This window comes from Prionailurus bengalensis, chromosome D4 (assembly GCF_016509475.1).
Source record: "Prionailurus bengalensis isolate Pbe53 chromosome D4, Fcat_Pben_1.1_paternal_pri, whole genome shotgun sequence".
Classification (NCBI taxonomy): Eukaryota; Metazoa; Chordata; class Mammalia; order Carnivora; family Felidae; genus Prionailurus; species Prionailurus bengalensis.
Window position 1 is genome coordinate 6,464,799 of NC_057359.1, and position 18,224 is coordinate 6,483,022.

At 35.1% G+C, this 18,224-nt stretch overlaps 1 protein-coding gene across 2 annotated transcripts in view; it reads right to left on the bottom strand.

The window, feature by feature from the left end:
- JAK2 (Janus kinase 2) overlaps positions 1 to 18,224 on the bottom strand; it is a 116,367-nt gene that overhangs the window by 17,513 nt on the left and 80,630 nt on the right. For both annotated transcript variants that reach the window (XM_043566672.1, XM_043566673.1), the window contains 9 exons: positions 15,469 to 15,655; positions 14,698 to 14,825; positions 12,146 to 12,280; positions 10,735 to 10,822; positions 7,769 to 7,896; positions 6,882 to 7,020; positions 5,028 to 5,179; positions 4,725 to 4,875; positions 3,509 to 3,642 (listed from right to left, as the gene is read on the bottom strand). In XM_043566672.1, coding sequence (XP_043422607.1) covers positions 3,509 to 3,642; positions 4,725 to 4,875; positions 5,028 to 5,179; positions 6,882 to 7,020; positions 7,769 to 7,896; positions 10,735 to 10,822; positions 12,146 to 12,280; positions 14,698 to 14,825; positions 15,469 to 15,655 — 1,242 coding nt within the window. The remainder of the gene's footprint in view (positions 1 to 3,508; positions 3,643 to 4,724; positions 4,876 to 5,027; positions 5,180 to 6,881; positions 7,021 to 7,768; positions 7,897 to 10,734; positions 10,823 to 12,145; positions 12,281 to 14,697; positions 14,826 to 15,468; positions 15,656 to 18,224) is intronic.

Sequence of the window (18,224 nt, forward strand, 5' to 3'; positions counted from 1 at the left end):
TTATTTTTAATTCTTTAATGTTTATTTAGTTTTGAGAGAGGGAAAGAAAGAGAGAGTGCAAGTGGAAGAGGGGCAGAGAGAGAGGGAGACACAGAATCCAAAGCAGGATTCAAGCTCTGAGCTGTAAGCACAGAGCCCGATGAGGGGCTCGAACCCATGAACCATGAGATCATGACCTGAGCCGAAGTTGGAGGATTAACCGACTGAGCCACCCAGGAGCTCCTATTATATCACTTTAAAAAGAGATTGTGTCCAATGGTTTTAGAAAGCATTAATTTATTCTTTAATATTATTAATTACTTGCTTTATTTTTTACAAATAATCACTAAAAGTTCTTCACTAATTTGCTGTTAAAATCTTTTTGTTTTCAAAGGAGCCAAAGATAGTGAAGGTACACACTTTGCTGTCTGGAACATTCATTTTCCAAAAATGGTTGAAAGCTTAAGGGGAGGTGTCGCTGTTAGAATACTGCTCCATTACCTCCCAGTTTATACTTCCTAATTCATTTCTACCCCTAAATCAGTCTCAACCGCCAGCTATGAGAAAGCACATCAATATTTATAAAGAATAAGTAAATAAAGGAGAAATACACAGTTTGGATTATATAATAAGGTAAATAAGGGAAACACTATAATGATTTTTTAAGGAAGTTCAAGTATCTATTACTTTTAGAAAATAATGCAAGAAATCAGAAATTTAAATAAAAGAGTATAGTCTGAATAGGCAGAGAGTAAATCATAGGTAATTACTGAACTAACGTAGGCTTGTTATATTAACTTAAGCTTTTTTTAAGTAACTCCCATCTACGAATATATGTAGATGCATTACATTTATAGGCCTAAGTGTTCTTTTATAAAAGTACATTTTAATAACATAATTTACATATATACTTAAATCTAGCTGAATTTGAATTAATGCAAATATTGAATGAATTATGCTTAAATTAATAAGATTTTAGGGTAATTATGAATAATAAGGAATTGTATAAAAATCAAAACATACCCCAATAATGTCAGATAATATTACTGAAAATAATTTTATAATATTCTTTTATAGGTAATTATACTACAATTCACTGCAGAACTGTTTGACTTAGAAATATTTATTGGGTAATTTTATTTTATTTTATTTTTTTAATGTTTATTTTTGAGAGAGAGACAGACAGAGACAGACACAGAGCACGAGTTGGGGAGGGGAAGACAGAAAGGGAGACACAGAATCTGAAGCAGGCTCCAGGCCCTGGGGTGTCAGCACAAAGCCTGACGTGGGGCTCGAATCCACGAACCACGAGATCATGACCTGAGCCGAAGTCGGCTGTTGAACTGACTGAGCCACCCAGGCACCACTTTTCTGGGTAATTTTAAACAAATTCCAATCAAGTACTGAATAACAACACAGTGTTGTATCCTATTTTTTAAAAATTCTTAAAACTAATAACCAAAATTACGTAAGGGCCATATTAATAGAATTTTACATGAAAAAGCAATCTGTAATTAGAACACTATGTGATATCTCAAATAATATTTGAATAGTTCATAAATATACATGAATTACAATGTTGACACTTGTACCAATTCACACCTTATGAAAATTTTAGAAGTTGTGATCAGTATGAAATTTAATTTAAATAGTGAATGTACTTATCACACTGTTAGTTGCAATCCACCTCCTCCGGCTAAGCTATAAACTACCAAGACAATGGCTGTATCCTATATCCATAGTGACCAGTCGGGCACCTGGAACTTAGTAAGAACTCAAATACTTGTATATTAAAGCCACATGAGGGGCACCTGGGTGGCTCAGTAGGTTAAGTGTCCGACTTCAGCGCAGGTCATAATCTCCCAGTTTGTGAGTTCAAGCCCCACGTCGGGCCCTGTGCTGACGGCTCAGAGCCTGGAGCCTGCTTCAGATTCTGTGTGTCCTTCTCTCTCTGCCCCTCCCCTGCTCTCTCCCTCTCTCTCAAAAATAAAAATAAACATTAAAAAAAAAAAAAAACCCACATCATTTCAGGAAAAAAACTAACAACTAGAAGTAACTCGGACCCTCCCAATGATGTCTGGTTCCTAGATTACCCTTTAGATTTTCATGCACTGGCTTAAAAATTTCTGACTCCTAAAGTGAAGGAATCTACAGTGGATTTTGGAATTTGAAACACTGTTTTCCTAGAAAATGCCCTTATTATCATACAAATGTTCATATATTCATGTTCATATTGACACCTGGGAAAATACAGAAGTATTAAGAAGCTTATTAAAAATACCCACATCAACTGAAGATAATAAAATTTCACTACACATTGTTCTCTTTACTTCAAGTAAGTTGCATTTTATTTTCCGAAACTTTCTGTACAGTCTACCAAAAAACAATCTCTGGGAGATAAAATAATTCACATTAAAAGCTGGGATCCATGGATGAAAGAAATTAGTGGCTTGTTCAGAACAACAGAGAAAAAATAATTTCAAGGTTTTCATGATTTTGTGACTAAGTGACCATGTTACTAATCTATGACTAATACATCTGGTCATGAAAATATTTGCATATAACTAACAATAAATCAAGATGTATTCAACCACAAACATGTAAGTAATAAATATGATAAATGAGCTTGGAGGCAGATATTCTGAGCCTGTCAATAACCATGTGAGCGAGCCTGGAAGTAGATCTTGCCCTTGTCAAGCCTTCAGATGAGAATGCAAGGCCTGGGTGACAACTTGATTGCAGTCTTGGGAGAGACTGGGAGCTGGAACCACCCAGTCACTCCCAAATTTCTAATTCCTAAACTAGGGTGAAAATAAATGTTTGTTGTTTTCCTCTGTTAGTTTTAGGGTAATCTGTTACACAGAGACAGATAACTAATACACCCCAAATACCCACATCTTCTATTTCCAATTTGTAAGCCACATGGTACAGAACTCTATACTAACAAGCTTAGGGGAAGAAAGAGAGCTTACCACTTTAATTGGACCTGTAAAGAACTAAGCTTTTCCTGGTCTTACTTAAAATATGTAGGCTATGTATGACTGTGTGACTTTTAGCAGATAGAAGACTGTCTTGCTAACGAACATGGTCCAGTCAGACAGATTATTTCTTCCTGATACGACTAGAAAAGGAGATAGGTAGAAAGGCTTACTTAGTTATTCCTTTCTCTACTGCATAACTGAAGTGCCTCTACCAAGAAAGAGTCCCACGGTCAAATCAATAGGGGAAATACTAATTATCATCCTCTTAAAGATGTTCAATGCACACTACATGTAAAGTTCTGAGAGGTTCTTCAGTAAAAAGAGCTATTTATTGAACACGGCATTTCTCCAACATCTGATGGCTAAGCCTTTTTTCTACAGACACTTCCTAAAATTTTGCGGAAAGTGAAAATTAGAGAACCTTTAAAGCCTTTATTTTCTGAATAAAATGTTCTATGATTATACGTTAACTCTTTACACTTGATCTTAGCCAAAAGGCTGAGAAACGATACATATGTTAGCTATGTAAAAAAACTCTGACACCTCACCTTGCCAAGCTGCTGTAGAAATTTCAAGTGTCTCTCTTCAAACTGTGTCGGGTCTCGGTCTTCAAAAGCTCCAGAAAACCCAAGGGTGCCTATCCTATTTGGCAACATGTCATTTTCTGTTAATAGCTCGTAATCTGGAGAGAGAAAGTACATGAGTACTGTGGGCTGGCAGATTACATCGTCTGGGTTAAAAGGTATGTATACAAGCTAACCAAAATAATCAGAATGATCTCGAAACACTAAATACAAATTAATACAGGACAACTCTAATAGTTGAAACTATATTAACAAAGTCTTTATTACCCATAACCTAACAGGCTTTCAAAAAAGACTTTTGCAAAGGAAAATTACTTGCTAAAAACAGGGAGTTTTAGTAGTATTTTTAAGTAAGATTATATATTTTTTTTTTTAATTTTTTTTTTCAACGTTTATTTATTTTTGGGACAGAGAGAGACAGAGCATGAACGGGGGAGGGGCAGAGAGAGAGGGAGACACAGAATCGGAAACAGGCTCCAGGCTCTGAGCCATCAGCCCAGAGCCCGACGCAGGGCTCGAACTCACAGACCGCAAGATCGTGACCTGGCTGAAGTCGGACGCTTAACCGACTGCGCCACCCAGGCGCCCCTAAGATTATATTATTTTGACTTCTGCGGTGAGAATGGTAAATTGTACTGGAACAGGAAATACCTATGGGTCAGATATATGTACATTTAGCTACATATTTTAAAGGCGGAGCGGGCAAATAAAAACAAACCTACTTCATGTTTAGAAAACCATTCAACTATAAAATATAGCTAAAAAAAAAAAAGAAAAATTGCTTTTAAAAAGTCAAATAAGCCAAATAAACTTATACAACATACTATTCATTAATTGGTAAAGTAAAATCGGGTTATTGAAGAGGCCTCTGTTAAAAATGGAGAGACTGCTGAATCAAGAAAACTAGAATATGTACGAAGTAGGAAAAGTCATATGAACATAAGAGACTAAGACAGTCTAAAAGGCATCAATGTTCACTATATTGTACACTTGAAACTAAAATAACACTGTATGTTAACTAACTGGAATTAAAATTAAGACCAAAAAAAAAAAAAGATATCGAGGAACTTCTTGTAAGGGATTACAAGAAGATCTTTACAAATTAGTAAAGATTTGTTAAAAACTATGAAGATAGAAAGGGGACCCGGAAAAGCAGTAAGACTATTCCATCAATACATACCTGGAGTAAACAAACTATTAAGATCTCGTATGATGGCTCTGAAAGAAGGTCTAAAATCTGGTTCATAATCCATACAATTATTAATAAGATTTGCTAATTCTGTCCACTTGGGTGCAGGAAGCTGGTGCCTATCTTCATAAAACTGGAGCTTCTATAATGAAAGAACCAGATGAGAAAATGTATAATGTGATAATCAAGCTTTTTTTTTTTTTAAACATAAGATAGGCTAAAAAGTATCAAATCATAGGAAAGAAAATCAAGGGTCACAGAGTAAGTCCAACTTCACAGTGGCTATAAACTCACCCTTTGAGAATCCAAAGCACTCAGAGGCTTGTCTCCTCCACTGCAGATTTCCCACAAAGTGGTACCAAAACTCCATTTGTCTGTTGCCAAGTTTAGATTTTTAGGATTTTCAATGCATTCAGGTGGTACCCATGGTATTCTCTCCTGAAGAACTTTGAAATGATAGCAATGAAGTATGGTTAAATAGTTCCCACAAGTAAATAATTCTTTAATATGCAAATAATTTCAAACTGATTTGGATAATCTGGTCTTTTTTGCGTGGCTGTGAGTTGTGTGCACCACACAAGCAAATGTACACATTTACGAGCCACAAGGGACCTTTGAGGGCATCTAATTCATTATCTCAGCTTTAACAATGACAACACTGAGACCCATAAAAACTGAATAATTTGCCTAAAGTCACAAAATTTGTTAGCAGCATGGAGAGAATTAGAATCTTAGACAACAAACTGTGGATCAACTAAACTTCCTTTCATTGAGCCATAGTGTTTCAACTCGTGTCCAACTCTCTCTACCCTTCCTAGGAGTTGTGCATTCAATAAAATTTTTTTCCCATAACACTTGTCCTAAATTGCCTTTTGATTTTTGTATTTCTTTACAATGTGTAAATAGTAAAGGTAATGTTAACATCATTCTGAGCTAATGATTCAGGAGCAGTGGCAATTCCAACTTGTACACGAAAATACAAGGACCAACAGACAGATGAATTACTTAATTATCCCAAGATATTCTGAATACGGAATTGATACAGGTAGTCTCTGCTAAGATCATGGAATTTCACAAGTAAAGGTGCTATGGTCTTTTTTGACCTCATCAGAAAACCGTCATCCAAGGAAGGAGACAGCACTTTTAAATCCACCTTCTGGTAATCTGGTATGGATAAATAGAAAAGTAAATAAAACGATATAGAAGAATGAAGGATAATCTGTTGCATCTTTTAGTATATTTCGGTAAAGCAATATGAATATTTTTGCTAATGAAGAGATTAAAGAGTACAGGTTCCTTTCTCTTTCACTGTATGAAGAAATTTTCTCCTTAATTTCCATTCCAAAAAATAAAATTTCCCTTAATATAGGTTCTAAGATCCTATAACATTTTCCACCTTATTGTCTGTCTTTACTGTCAGAGAAGCTATCAAGTTTCAATACTGTTGGCTCAAATAGGATACATCAAGGCACAAATGTTAATCAACTTACAGTCTACGTCTAGTACATTCAATTAGAGACACTAGCTAAGATAATGAAATACAGTTACAACATTATTTGTACCAAGAAAACTCCTTTCAACTACGTGACTGAAATTTTTACTTTGTTAAATAGAAAGCTAACAAACAGAAAAGATTTTTTTTTCAAGTTTTAAAAAGTCAGAATTAGCTGAATAATTAAATAAGATCTCAAAGTAGGTAATAGGTCTTCTCAAAATTTTATTTAGTGACTGAAGGAAAGAAAAATTTAGATAATTTATTTGTGTCTCAAAGAATATATTAGAAAATTTCACATTAAAAAATATATAAAATCTGAACTTCCATACAAGCAGGGATTAAAACTGTTTAAAAAATCATTTTACAGTCCATGATAACATGCATATAAGAAAGGAAAAATGGAGACTAGGATGTAACTATAACTTAATTTGGATTGCTAAAAATGGTAGTTGAATTTTATTATTAATCAAGAACATGTCAGTAAAAGAGATTGAGAAAAAAATTAACAACATGCTTTTTGTACCACTGTCCAATAGAGACGTGCAATCACTATGTCGTTCACCTGAATCTAATGTCACATTGTGTGTCAGCTATACTCAAATAAAAAAAATCAAAAAGAAAAAAAAGTTAAATGAGATTCCTGTCGAACTTACTGTCCTTTGGCAAAACTGTAATACTAATGCCAGGATCACTAAGTTTGATGAAAGGAGGATTTCCTGTCTTTCTGTCTTCTTCTCTGATAAGCAGAATATTTTTGGCACACACATTCCCATGAATAAGGGCTTTTTCTTCCTGTCAAAGTTAAATGCACATTCAAATATCAATCCACAAATATTTGAACACTTAGTATACCCAAAGTCCCCAAATGGATTTAAACGAAAAAAATAGGGCAGTATTAACTAATAAACACTAATTTGGAAGCGTGCTTTGACATAAAAGAAAGTTTTACGGCAGCACTGTGCTTTTTGTTTTACTTTTCAAATGACACACCAATCTGCACCCATGATGACACAAAGATCTTAGAAGTACTCAGTTCCACTTCATTTTCCAAAGCTGCGATTTTAAACAGTAACGAGTACTGTTCCTGTTCAGCGGCAGGACACGGGTGCACTCTGAGGGGTCCGATCACCGGCTGGCCCCCCTGGTATTCTGCTCCTCTGGCAATGCTGCTTTCTCACCACACATAAGGGCCGGTTGTCCGCAGGTACTATAACAAGGGATTTCCTGCAGGGATTTTCTGCTATCCGTAGCCGGCAGAACGTGTTTCTGCGTAATTTTTTATTAAATTCTCTAAACCCAACTGACACAAACTACAGATTGTCTACCAGCAATTTTAAGAGATGGGATGAGAAATCTCTTTCAGAAATGATTTTACATAAATAAATACATGCCTAAAATAACCTCTTTCACCAACTAACAGATTCTTTTAAATGACTCAACGTTCATTCACAGATTTCTTTCTTGTTCCTGGGTCAAGATCCTTTCTACATTGCTTCGGAAGACAGAATGCTTTTGATAAAAAATTACACTTATTACTTACTAGAAAATGCATGGCCCATGCCAACTGTTTAGCCACTTCAAGTTTCCATAATATACTTATAGAATTTTTATTCTTTTTCAGGTATGTATCTAATGATCCAAATTTTACAAACTCCTGAACCAGAATATCTGCATTAAAATATACAAACAATAAGGCTCAAGTACAAATACAATAAAAATACGTGTAATTTTAAACTTTTATAAAATATATTTATAATATATGAGTATTATAGGTAAAGAGATTAAATTATGCAAAATCTACTAATTTAAAGAAAACTTAACAACAACATACCATTGTATTTTTGGGTTTTAGTTTATTCACAAAAGCAAGATATAGGAATCTAAACAATTACGTATATATATAATAATATATAATATATATGTTATATACTTTTCTTATAATGTTAATATACATATATAACTACTCCAGCATACCTCCATGTATTAGTACTGAATTATGGCTGCTTTTTTTAAACAAATGAAAGTTTCTCAGAGTTAACTTATCTTGCATGATACTACAGTAGCATCCCCAGTTGTTTTTTTTTTAAGTTTATTTATTTATTCTGAGACAGAGATAGTGCCAGTGTGAGAGGGGGTGAGAGAGAGAGAGAGAGAGAGAGAGAGAGAGAACACTCCAAGTAGGCTCCGTGCTGCCAGTCCAGAGCCTCACATGGGGCTGAACTTAAGAAACCGTGAGATCATAACCTGAGCCGAAACCAAGAGTCAGACGCTTAACCTACTGAGCCACCGAAGTGCCCCAGTGTCCCCAGCTTATCTGTGGTTTTGTTTCCCACAGCTGCAGCACCCATGGTCAACAGGTTCAGAAGCAGATGATCCTCCTTCCGACTTTCTGTCAGAAGGCAGTAGCCTAATGCTATGTCACAATGCCTACGTCACTCACCTCATTCCATCTCATCACATACATATTTTATCATCTCACATCATCACAAGAAGAAGGGTTAGTATAAAATATGATATTTTGAGAGAGAGAGAAATCACATTCACATAAACCTTTATTACAGTATATTGTTATTACTGTTGTGTTATTATTATTATCTCTTACTGGGCCTAATTTATAAATTAAACTTTATTATATGCATGCACGTATACGAAAAAAACATAGTGTATATAGGGTTGGCTACTGTCCTCAGTTTCAGGCATCCACTGGGGGTCTTGGAACAATATCCTGCAGATAAGAAGGGACTACTGTATTTAGACATCAAAACTTCCTGAAATTCTTCTTCTACACATAAAAACTTATAGCAATGTCTATTCTATCACAGGCATTAAGGAGAATGTGAGTTTGAACTCCATTCATCCTTTTAATTTATGCTGCAAAAAAGCAAAAATTTGTTTTGCATGGCTTTATCTTTAAAAGTATATTTTTAAAATAGTATTAAGATATATTTTGTCAGAAAAACAAGGGTTTGCTTCTAAAAAACTCCTGACTGCCTTTAAGACATATAAAAATTTCCAGCCCTGTCAGTATTGACCAAGTTCCCCAAAGCCAAGACTATTTCTACATTAAGACATGTTATTTAATAATTAAACTGGGTTTAGGATTTATTTACAGTTATCTAGTACTAATTTGTAATATAATAAGCTCAGGTTCTCAATTTCAAATATAAATTTATTGAGATTATTTGTTTTAAAATGCATACTGTAGGTCTTACCTCAAATTGTGATTCTGCCTGATCTAATATTACAATTCCTTAGTTCTCACTTGGTATACATCAGTTTTGGACCTTGCTGGGTAACTAAGACAAATTTAATGACTGTTTTGCTACCCATAGTTAATTTAGAAAACACAACCCATATATTGATAATTAAGAACTGACCACAGGTAAATTTATGTCACAGCAAGTGTCAAAAAGAGAAGGAATAAAAAAAAAGAATAAATATCTAAGAGTTACAATGAACAAAGCTTAATGAAACTATTTTATGCGGCACTAAAAACCTACTATGTTTCACAGATACCAATTGACGGTCATAAATTCCATTGTTTTATGTGTCATAAAAGAAAAAATCTGCCAATTAAATAATGACTTATCATCGATTATATCACACATCCCAATTTCAGGTATTTTTAAATGTGAAAAAAGTGTTTCACAGGATCAGTGAAATATACAAGCAAGCATAGGAACTGGAATTACATGCTCTGAAACACTGTTTTCCGACTTTTTAAAGAAATGTATTCTTTCATCCCCCTTAATGAAAAATTATGACAAACATCAATAAAAAAAGAGAGAAATTCAGAACCACTATAGTCAGGGATAAGTGAGCAGTAGTCTCATTACTGCACTTAGGTTTACTCTCACTTCATCAACCCCCTGAGGTACCTAAATACCTCCACAGAACAGATTTGAAAATCACTGTCTGAAAAGACAATCGATTTTCAAAAATATGAAGAAATGTTATATAAGCATGGATGCATATTTACTCCACATTACTAACGGAAAATAGAGAATTATGTAATTTTCTGAATGTAAACTTGGTTTTTATGAACAGTCTAAATTTAGCCATAAAATATATCAAATATCAACATCCAATCATTTCAGTCAGTTCCATTAAAACTTCAACCTATAGTTTATGTTTTTTACGTAATTCCAAATAAATTTGTGCTAAAATGGCCAGTTATTCCAATGACATATTGAACCAGCCACAATCTGTAATGGTATGGTTAACAGAAAAGATTATAAGACATGTTTACTCGAAGACTCTGCTGTTTGGACATTTTGACATAAGGCATATTAACTGTTTTCTGCATTTTAATTTCACTCATTCATTTCCTTTTTTAGAAGACATTGCTGAACAGTTCTACGATGTTTTTGGTTTCAACAATATTTAATTCCTTTCAACATGGTTTATACTGATAATTATGATCCTGAAATTGAATTTTCTATATACACAATAGATGCTCTGAGAAAGGCATGATATGAACATAAGGAAGCCCGTAGTTTTACTTACTTTCCTCTCCACAGACACATACTCCATAATTTAAAACCAGGTGCTTGTGAGAAAGCTGGCTCATCATGCTTGCTGCTTCAAAGAAAGACTAAAGAAAAGAAAAAAAATACAAAAAATACAAAAGAATTATTGTTTGTGTCTAAAAATGTCCATAGGTCAGAGAGATCCCGTCTGTCATAAGAGAAATGCACTTTTTCCTTATCCTCAGGACACAGACAAGGCTAATGCGCTGTGGTTCCCTTAGATGGACTTGACACTTCTATCAACCTCGATGCTAGAGTTCATTCAGAGAAAGCCCCTGAGAAAGCCTGGAATAAGAAAATATCAGTGAGAGACAGCAATAGTGGTACAGGGCAATATGAATGATACAAGATCAGCAGCCTTAGACCCACAGCACCTGGAGGAGAGAACAGAGGCAGACGCCAGAGACACTAAGTAAATGGACGAGAGCTTCAAATAACTTCTCAAAGAATTAAGACTGATCACTGTGCAGATAAAATATCATGACAACTATGTCAGGCATGTTATTAATATCACTCTAACTCAACTAACCTCTGACTAGACCTTCTGGATACAGTTGTGAAGGATCACAACCACCAACACTGTGGTGTCCTGGGTTAGAAAAACTTTCACTTGTATGCTTCACGTCACCTTCCGCTAACATCATTTAAGACATGTTACTCACCACAAATGTTTATTATGTCATGTTTGGTGATGCTTTGCTATGTAAAGGACCCTGACAACTGACAAGTAGGTTTCTGCTGGCTAGCATCTCCAGATCATGCCCAGAGGCATCCGCATTTCACCTGAAGCATTCTTTAGGACAGTGCCTTTCAAAAATTTTTTTAAAAATAGATTAAACCATGGAAGAAATCTGTAGAAACCCATAAAGCTCTGGAGAACCAAGTTTGAAAGCCACTGGCTTAATATATGCAGAAATGTAGTAATACCCATAATACAATGTTATGAGTAATTAGTTTAGAAATAAGTTATTATTTAAAAAATCCTATAATTCTCTACACCCCCACCCCCAGAAAGCATCCTCAGAAAGGTCCTTGATATGTATACTTTTAAAAATTACAGTTTTGAAAAGCTGCATGCAGGGCGCCTGGGTGGCGCAGTCGGTTAAGCGTCCGACTTCCGCCAGGTCACGATCTCGCGGTCCGTGAGTTCGAGCCCCGCATCAGGCTCTGGGCTGACGGCTCGGAGCCTGGAGCCTGTTTCGGATTCTGTGTCTCCCTCTCTCTCTGCCCCTCCCCCGTTCATGCTCTCTCTCTCTCTGTCCCAAAATAAATTAAAAAACGTTGAAAAAAAAAAAAAAAAAAGCTGCATGCATGAATGTGCTGTGTCCATATGATTGCATATGTTTAAATGTCATGAACTACATGAGCTATACAAAGAATATACACACCTCTGAATAGTTTCTGTGTGCTTTATCCAGAACTTTTAAAAGAACTTCTGTTTCATGCAGTTGACCATAGTCTCCTACTTCTCTTCTTACACCTTTAAAAATTTTTGTAAAAGTGCCTTGCCCAAGGCTTTCATTCTTTAAAAGAAAAAAAGGAAAAATAAGAATCAGCAAAGATGAAGAAAGATATAGGAATTAGGAAATATGTTTAATGACAAAGGGTTTTTAAAAATCCATAAGCAAATATTAACTGTACTTTGTAATAAAAGACAGAACATAGGGATTAATGAATAAAGTGCATTTTGGTTCCACCATGTTCTTAAACCCCCTGAATTAGCTATAACTATCACTTTTTCATAGTGTCAGTGTTTACCTACATTTATTTGCACACGAATATTTTTGTTTGCCTTTCATAATAGTGAAAGGAAGTACAGTCTGGTCTGTGGAGGCAGAGAGAGTGTGGAACTCCTAGTTGTATGACGTTTTGCGGCTATTTGATCTCTGTGCTGCAGGTATCCTGGTTTCCTTATCTCGGGAATGCGGATAATCAATTTTGCATATTCTTGTTATGAGCAATAAATTAATAAATACATGAAAGCACTTAGTACAGTCCATGCCACACGGACTTGATAAGCGTTAGTGATTACTGCTATCACTAGTGTTTCTTGCTTATCCTTACAAAACAGTTGTTGAAAGACTGCACCCTGAAGTTGGGCTGTCGGTGTTCAAACTGAAGCTCTACTGTTACTGGTTTTGTAATGTTAGGTCATGTAGCAACTCTCTGCTTGCTGTTATTTACAGGAAGATTCAAGTCTTTATAATTCTGTATAATTCCATCTACTGTGTCCTTACGGACCTCAGACATCAGTTATTCTTCCTCATTCCACTCTCTGCATCCCTTAATCTCTTTCATAATTTCCATTTCTTTCTCCCTATCTGCTGCACCTGAAAATTTTTCAGATTTTGCAATTCACTAATTCTCCCTTCAACAATGGATAATCTCCTTATTTTGTTTTAACGTCAATGAGCATATTTTTCACTTCTATATTTTCCTTTCTCCAAATTGTTCTGGTCTTTTTGATAATGTCTTGGTTTTTTCCCCATGTTTTCAACTCCATTTGTGTCTTTAAACATACATATATATTTTATAAACTCAATCTGAAAAGTCTGTTATATGAAGTTCTTAAGAGGTCTAATGTAGATGTTTGTTGGTCTGCTGACTCTTGCCTAATTCTGAATTATTTCCTTGAATGTTTTACAATTTTTGATTAAAAGCTCATGTTTATTTTCTTTGTGGGGATTCTGGGTGGCCTAGGATAAGAGTATGTTCTTCCAAAAAGATTTTGTATTTGCTTCTTCCAAGCATCACAGGGTAACACTTTTATTTTAATGTATTGGCTTAGGGTTTCTCAGACTATGCAGATAGTATAAAGAAATCGAAACTGGAAAGCTTATAGTTACAAATTCTCAGGAGAGACTTTTTTTCTCTAAGAACCCAACAAAAGCAGACAACACTCCCTTTCTTCTCCTTTTCCTAGTGGATGAATTTTTCAAAATCCATGTTGTTTTACTGGGGATGTATTTATTTGAGGGTCCTGGTTTTATTCTGAGATGGTCTCACTTTTAACTCCTGGTCTTGTGGAGGCCTTATAAGGCTTGGCCCTTCTTCGTGTTGCTTGTGATCTTAATTCCCTTGTTTAATGAAACAAATCCCAACCCCCCAACATCATCCTGCAGCCCAAACATCAGCTCTTATGCACACTTGGTTTTCAGTTCCTTCTTTATTTTTAACTCCATGCATTTCCCTTACTTTCTTGAGAACTTAAGAATTAAGACATAGGTCTTTTGTAGAAGAAGATTTTTAAGTTTTAATTTAAGATTTAAAAAGAAATATTTTTAATTTTTTTAAGTTCATTTATTTTTAGAGAGAGAGAGCATAGCAGGGGAGGGGCAGAGAGAGAGAGAGAGAGGAAGAGAGAGAACCTCAAGCCAGCTCTGTGCTGTCAGTGCAGAGCCTGATGTGGGGCTCAATCTCATGTACCCATGAGATCACGACCTGAGCCAAAATCAAGAATTGGACACTTGCAGTGCCTGGTGGCTCAGTCAGTTGGGTATCCAACTTTGGCTCAGGTCATGGTCTCACAGTTCATGGGTTCAAGCTCCGTGTAGGCTCTGTGCTGATGGCTCGAAGCCTAGAGCCTGCTTCAGATTCTGTGTCTCCATCTCTCAACTGCCCCTCTCTTGCTTGCACTCTGTCTCTCTGTCTCTGTCTGTCTGTCTGTCTCTCTCTCAAAAAATGAATGGGCATGAAAGAATGGGAGGGGAGTGGACACTTAAATAACTGATGCCCAGATGCCCCTTGCTCATTTCTAATTCAAGTTTGGTATCACATTTTCACAAGAAATAAAAATACTTAAACTGAGATAAAATTTTGATAATATAGGTTATAATAGGATAGTTCCAAATGTCACATGAATATAATGTGGGATAGGAAATCAAGAAAACAGTTGTTTTACAAGGACAAAAAGGACAATAATTAGCATCTAATGACTTACAAATATCAAATCTTCATTTCTGATTTTGTGAAACACCATTTGGTTCACATTATTATGCCTCTGTAATGTTGGTGATGTTGGTACATCAGAAACGCCATTGGTTCTAAAGACTAGAAGATTTGATTTATCTGTTTAAAAAAAAAATGAAAAAAATATATATAACCAAACACACCGAGGATATAAACTGCTCCAAAGGAGTAAAATAAAATGTGTTCTATACATAAGAAACACTTACAACTTGTTCATTTCTCCAACAAAGAGAAATTTATTTTAGGAATTTATTCATTGGGCTTTGATGCATTTTAACCAGTTATTTCAAACATTCAAAACTGTAATGATTTCCTTAATTAACATAATTTTTCAGGAATTTTAATAACAATTTTTAATAAACCTCTTATTCCAAGGGATTTATAATCTTACTATCGTTATTTTAAAAGTATAGAAATTAAAATTCTAAAAGAGCATCAAAGTTTTTACTTAGAACAACATACGAGATTTGGCAGAGGAGTCTTTCAGTAAGTGATTTTATACCAAGTGATTGTCATTTCTTAAATGTCATTTCAGCATTATGGAACTTCAAGTGACATATAGACTTAAATCAAACTGAATAATCCTATCTGAGGATCCTTATACAAGAGAACAAGACAAAATTAATTTGTGTTTGGAGCTGCTTCTCTCATATTTCTTTTGTAATCGATACACTGAAGATGCCTTTTACCATATACACAATCCATGACCAGTATTTTAATACTAACTAGAAAATTATTTTACCTTTCAACTTTGGGGGGCAGCATTTAGTAAACTGGAAAATTATACTGTCTGAGCGAACAGTTTCCATCTGGTAGCAATTCAAAAGATCTTTAAGATTACTGAAGTTCTTCTTGGTCCCACTGAGGTTGTATTCTCCATTCTCATTTTTTGTAATCAAACAATGCTTATATTCGATGACATTATCTCGCTAAATAAGTTTAATTATAAAGACAGAGGGAAAAATCACAATGGTCGCCACAGTAATTATTGTGATAAAAATGTTATCACAGAAACAACCAACAGAACATTTAGACATATGAAGTGTGAGTCCTAACACAGTGCTGGTATAGGGTGAGAGACGTGCCTGGTTCCTCAAAAAGGTATCTGATGATAATACCAACCTTACATAATGGCTCAACAGTTGATTTTCTTAAAAAGCAAGTAAGAAAGCAATGATAATTATAATACCATCCTTAAAAACTTCCCATCATTTACAAGACAAAATCTAAAAGTAACTTATAAATAAGGACTTCCAAGAGCAGGCTTCAGCCTCTACCTCCAACCTCACCTTCTACTGGAGCCAACATATAACCTGTTCTAGCTGTATTAAGCGACTTTAAAAATTTCAAGCAAATGCCATGCTGTTCTCTACGTATGACTATACATCCTCTCCTTCTGAGCAATGGACTTTTAGACACTTCTTTTTTATTTAATTTTTACTCTTGAGACAATGCGAGAGACAGAGTGCAAGCCGCGGACGGGCAGACAGAGGGAGACACAGAATCTGAAGCGGGCTCCGGGCTCTGACCTGTCAGCCCAGAGCAGGACGCGAGGCTCGAACTCATGAACCGTTGAGATCATGACCTGAGCTGAAGTCAGACACTTAACTGACTGAGCCACTCAGGCGCCCCTAGACATTTCTTAACACTAGGGTCAAGTATCATCTTTTCTGTGAGGTACTCCCTAACAACCCTGACCCCATTTCATACGCAAAGATGATTACCCATTCACTGTACCACTACTGTATTTGCATAATTAACTCTCCTGGAGATTTTAATATTTTCAGTTTTTCAGTGTTTGTTTTATGTGCTATACTATGAACTTCTTTATTCACCTATTTTTTGAGCTACTTATTACCATATTCAACCTCCTTAAAACCACTTATGAAATGAAACTGACAAAATACCCCAAATCTTTCCTACTCCAAAAGCTCTTCCTTAATTGCAACCCTTTTTTGTTGTTGTCTATGTTTGTCTATACTGACTAATTACAATGCTCAGTTTAGTACTTCTTTGATATATCTTCCTATTTTTGTTTTCCCAAAAGATACATTTCTTAAAGCAGGGTTATGCCATACACTCTCTAGTATACAGCCCTCATATTAGGTTGAGCAAATAAAGTAAACATAAAAAAAATACATTTTGAATTGATGGTTAAATATGTTGGACTGCTATATATTACAGTAAAAAGATACAATGAAATTAGGATAGATTATTAGTAATATTAAATGCTAAACTTATCAAGTAACCCACCTTATATACTTATGGACAATTAATCTACTCGATATGCTAAATATAAAGTGACTGAATTTTATAAAAATTAAAATAATTGAATAACCAAAACATTACTTTGTATACTTTTGTAAGTAAGAAAATTTTGGAAGCTGCTATAAAGTTTCTCAAGATTTATACTATGAGGGGCGCCTGAGTGGCTCAGTCGGTTAAGCATCCGACTTGCACTCAGGTCATGATCTCACAGCTTGAGACTCTGAGCCCCGCATTGGGCTCTAGGCTATGGCTCAAAGCCTGGAGCCTGCTTCAGATTCTGTGTGTGTGTGTGTGTCTCTCTCTCTCTCTCTGTCCGCCCCCCCACCCCACCACGCTCACACTCTGTTTCTTAAAAATGAATAAACATTTAAAAAAAAAAATTTTTTTTAAAGGGAGGGTTAATGGGGGAGTGGGAGGGAGGGGAAAGTGGGTGATGCGCATGAGGAAGGCACCTGTTGGGATGAGAACTGCGTGTTGTATGAAAACCAATTTGACAATAAATTTCATATTAAAAAAGAAAAAAAATTTTAATTAAAAAACAAAAAAAAAGGGAAAAAGAAAAAAAAAGATTTATACCCTGAAACTGCCTTATAAGTAAGAGTATCTTTTTAGATATTTGGGGTAGTAAACAATGTTAGATGAGATTCAAAATTACCTGTATTAACAGTGTGGTTTCATTGTAGTTTTATCCTTAAAACATATACATGGTAGATCATTATTCTTAATACTGGAAAACCACTAGTTAAACAAATTATGTTTATTTGTTATTGACCTATTTCATTCTAATTCTATAACCAATTACCATAAAAGGAAAATTTGCTTCTGATTCATTTGGTTCTGTGTTTTGGTAAAGATCTCCATTTTTGCAAAAAGAGACTTGAAGAGACTTGGTCAAATTCGACACGCCAGTAACATCCAAATGTCAAAAAATAAAATAAATTTCAGGGGCAACTGGGTGGCTCAGGTCATGATTCGTGGTTCGTGGGTTTGAGCCCCCCCCCCTCAAGCTCTGTGCTGACAGCTCAGAGCCTGGAGCCTGCTTTGGATTCTGTGTCTCCCTCTCTCTCTGCCCCTCTCTCACTTGTGCTCTCTCTCTCTCAAAAATAAATAAATAAACGTTTAAAAAAATGAAATAAATACCAAATGAAAAGACATTATAAATAATTTTATATAAATCCTAGGAATTATATCTTATTTTTTTTTAAGCTTATTCATTTATTTTGAGAGAGA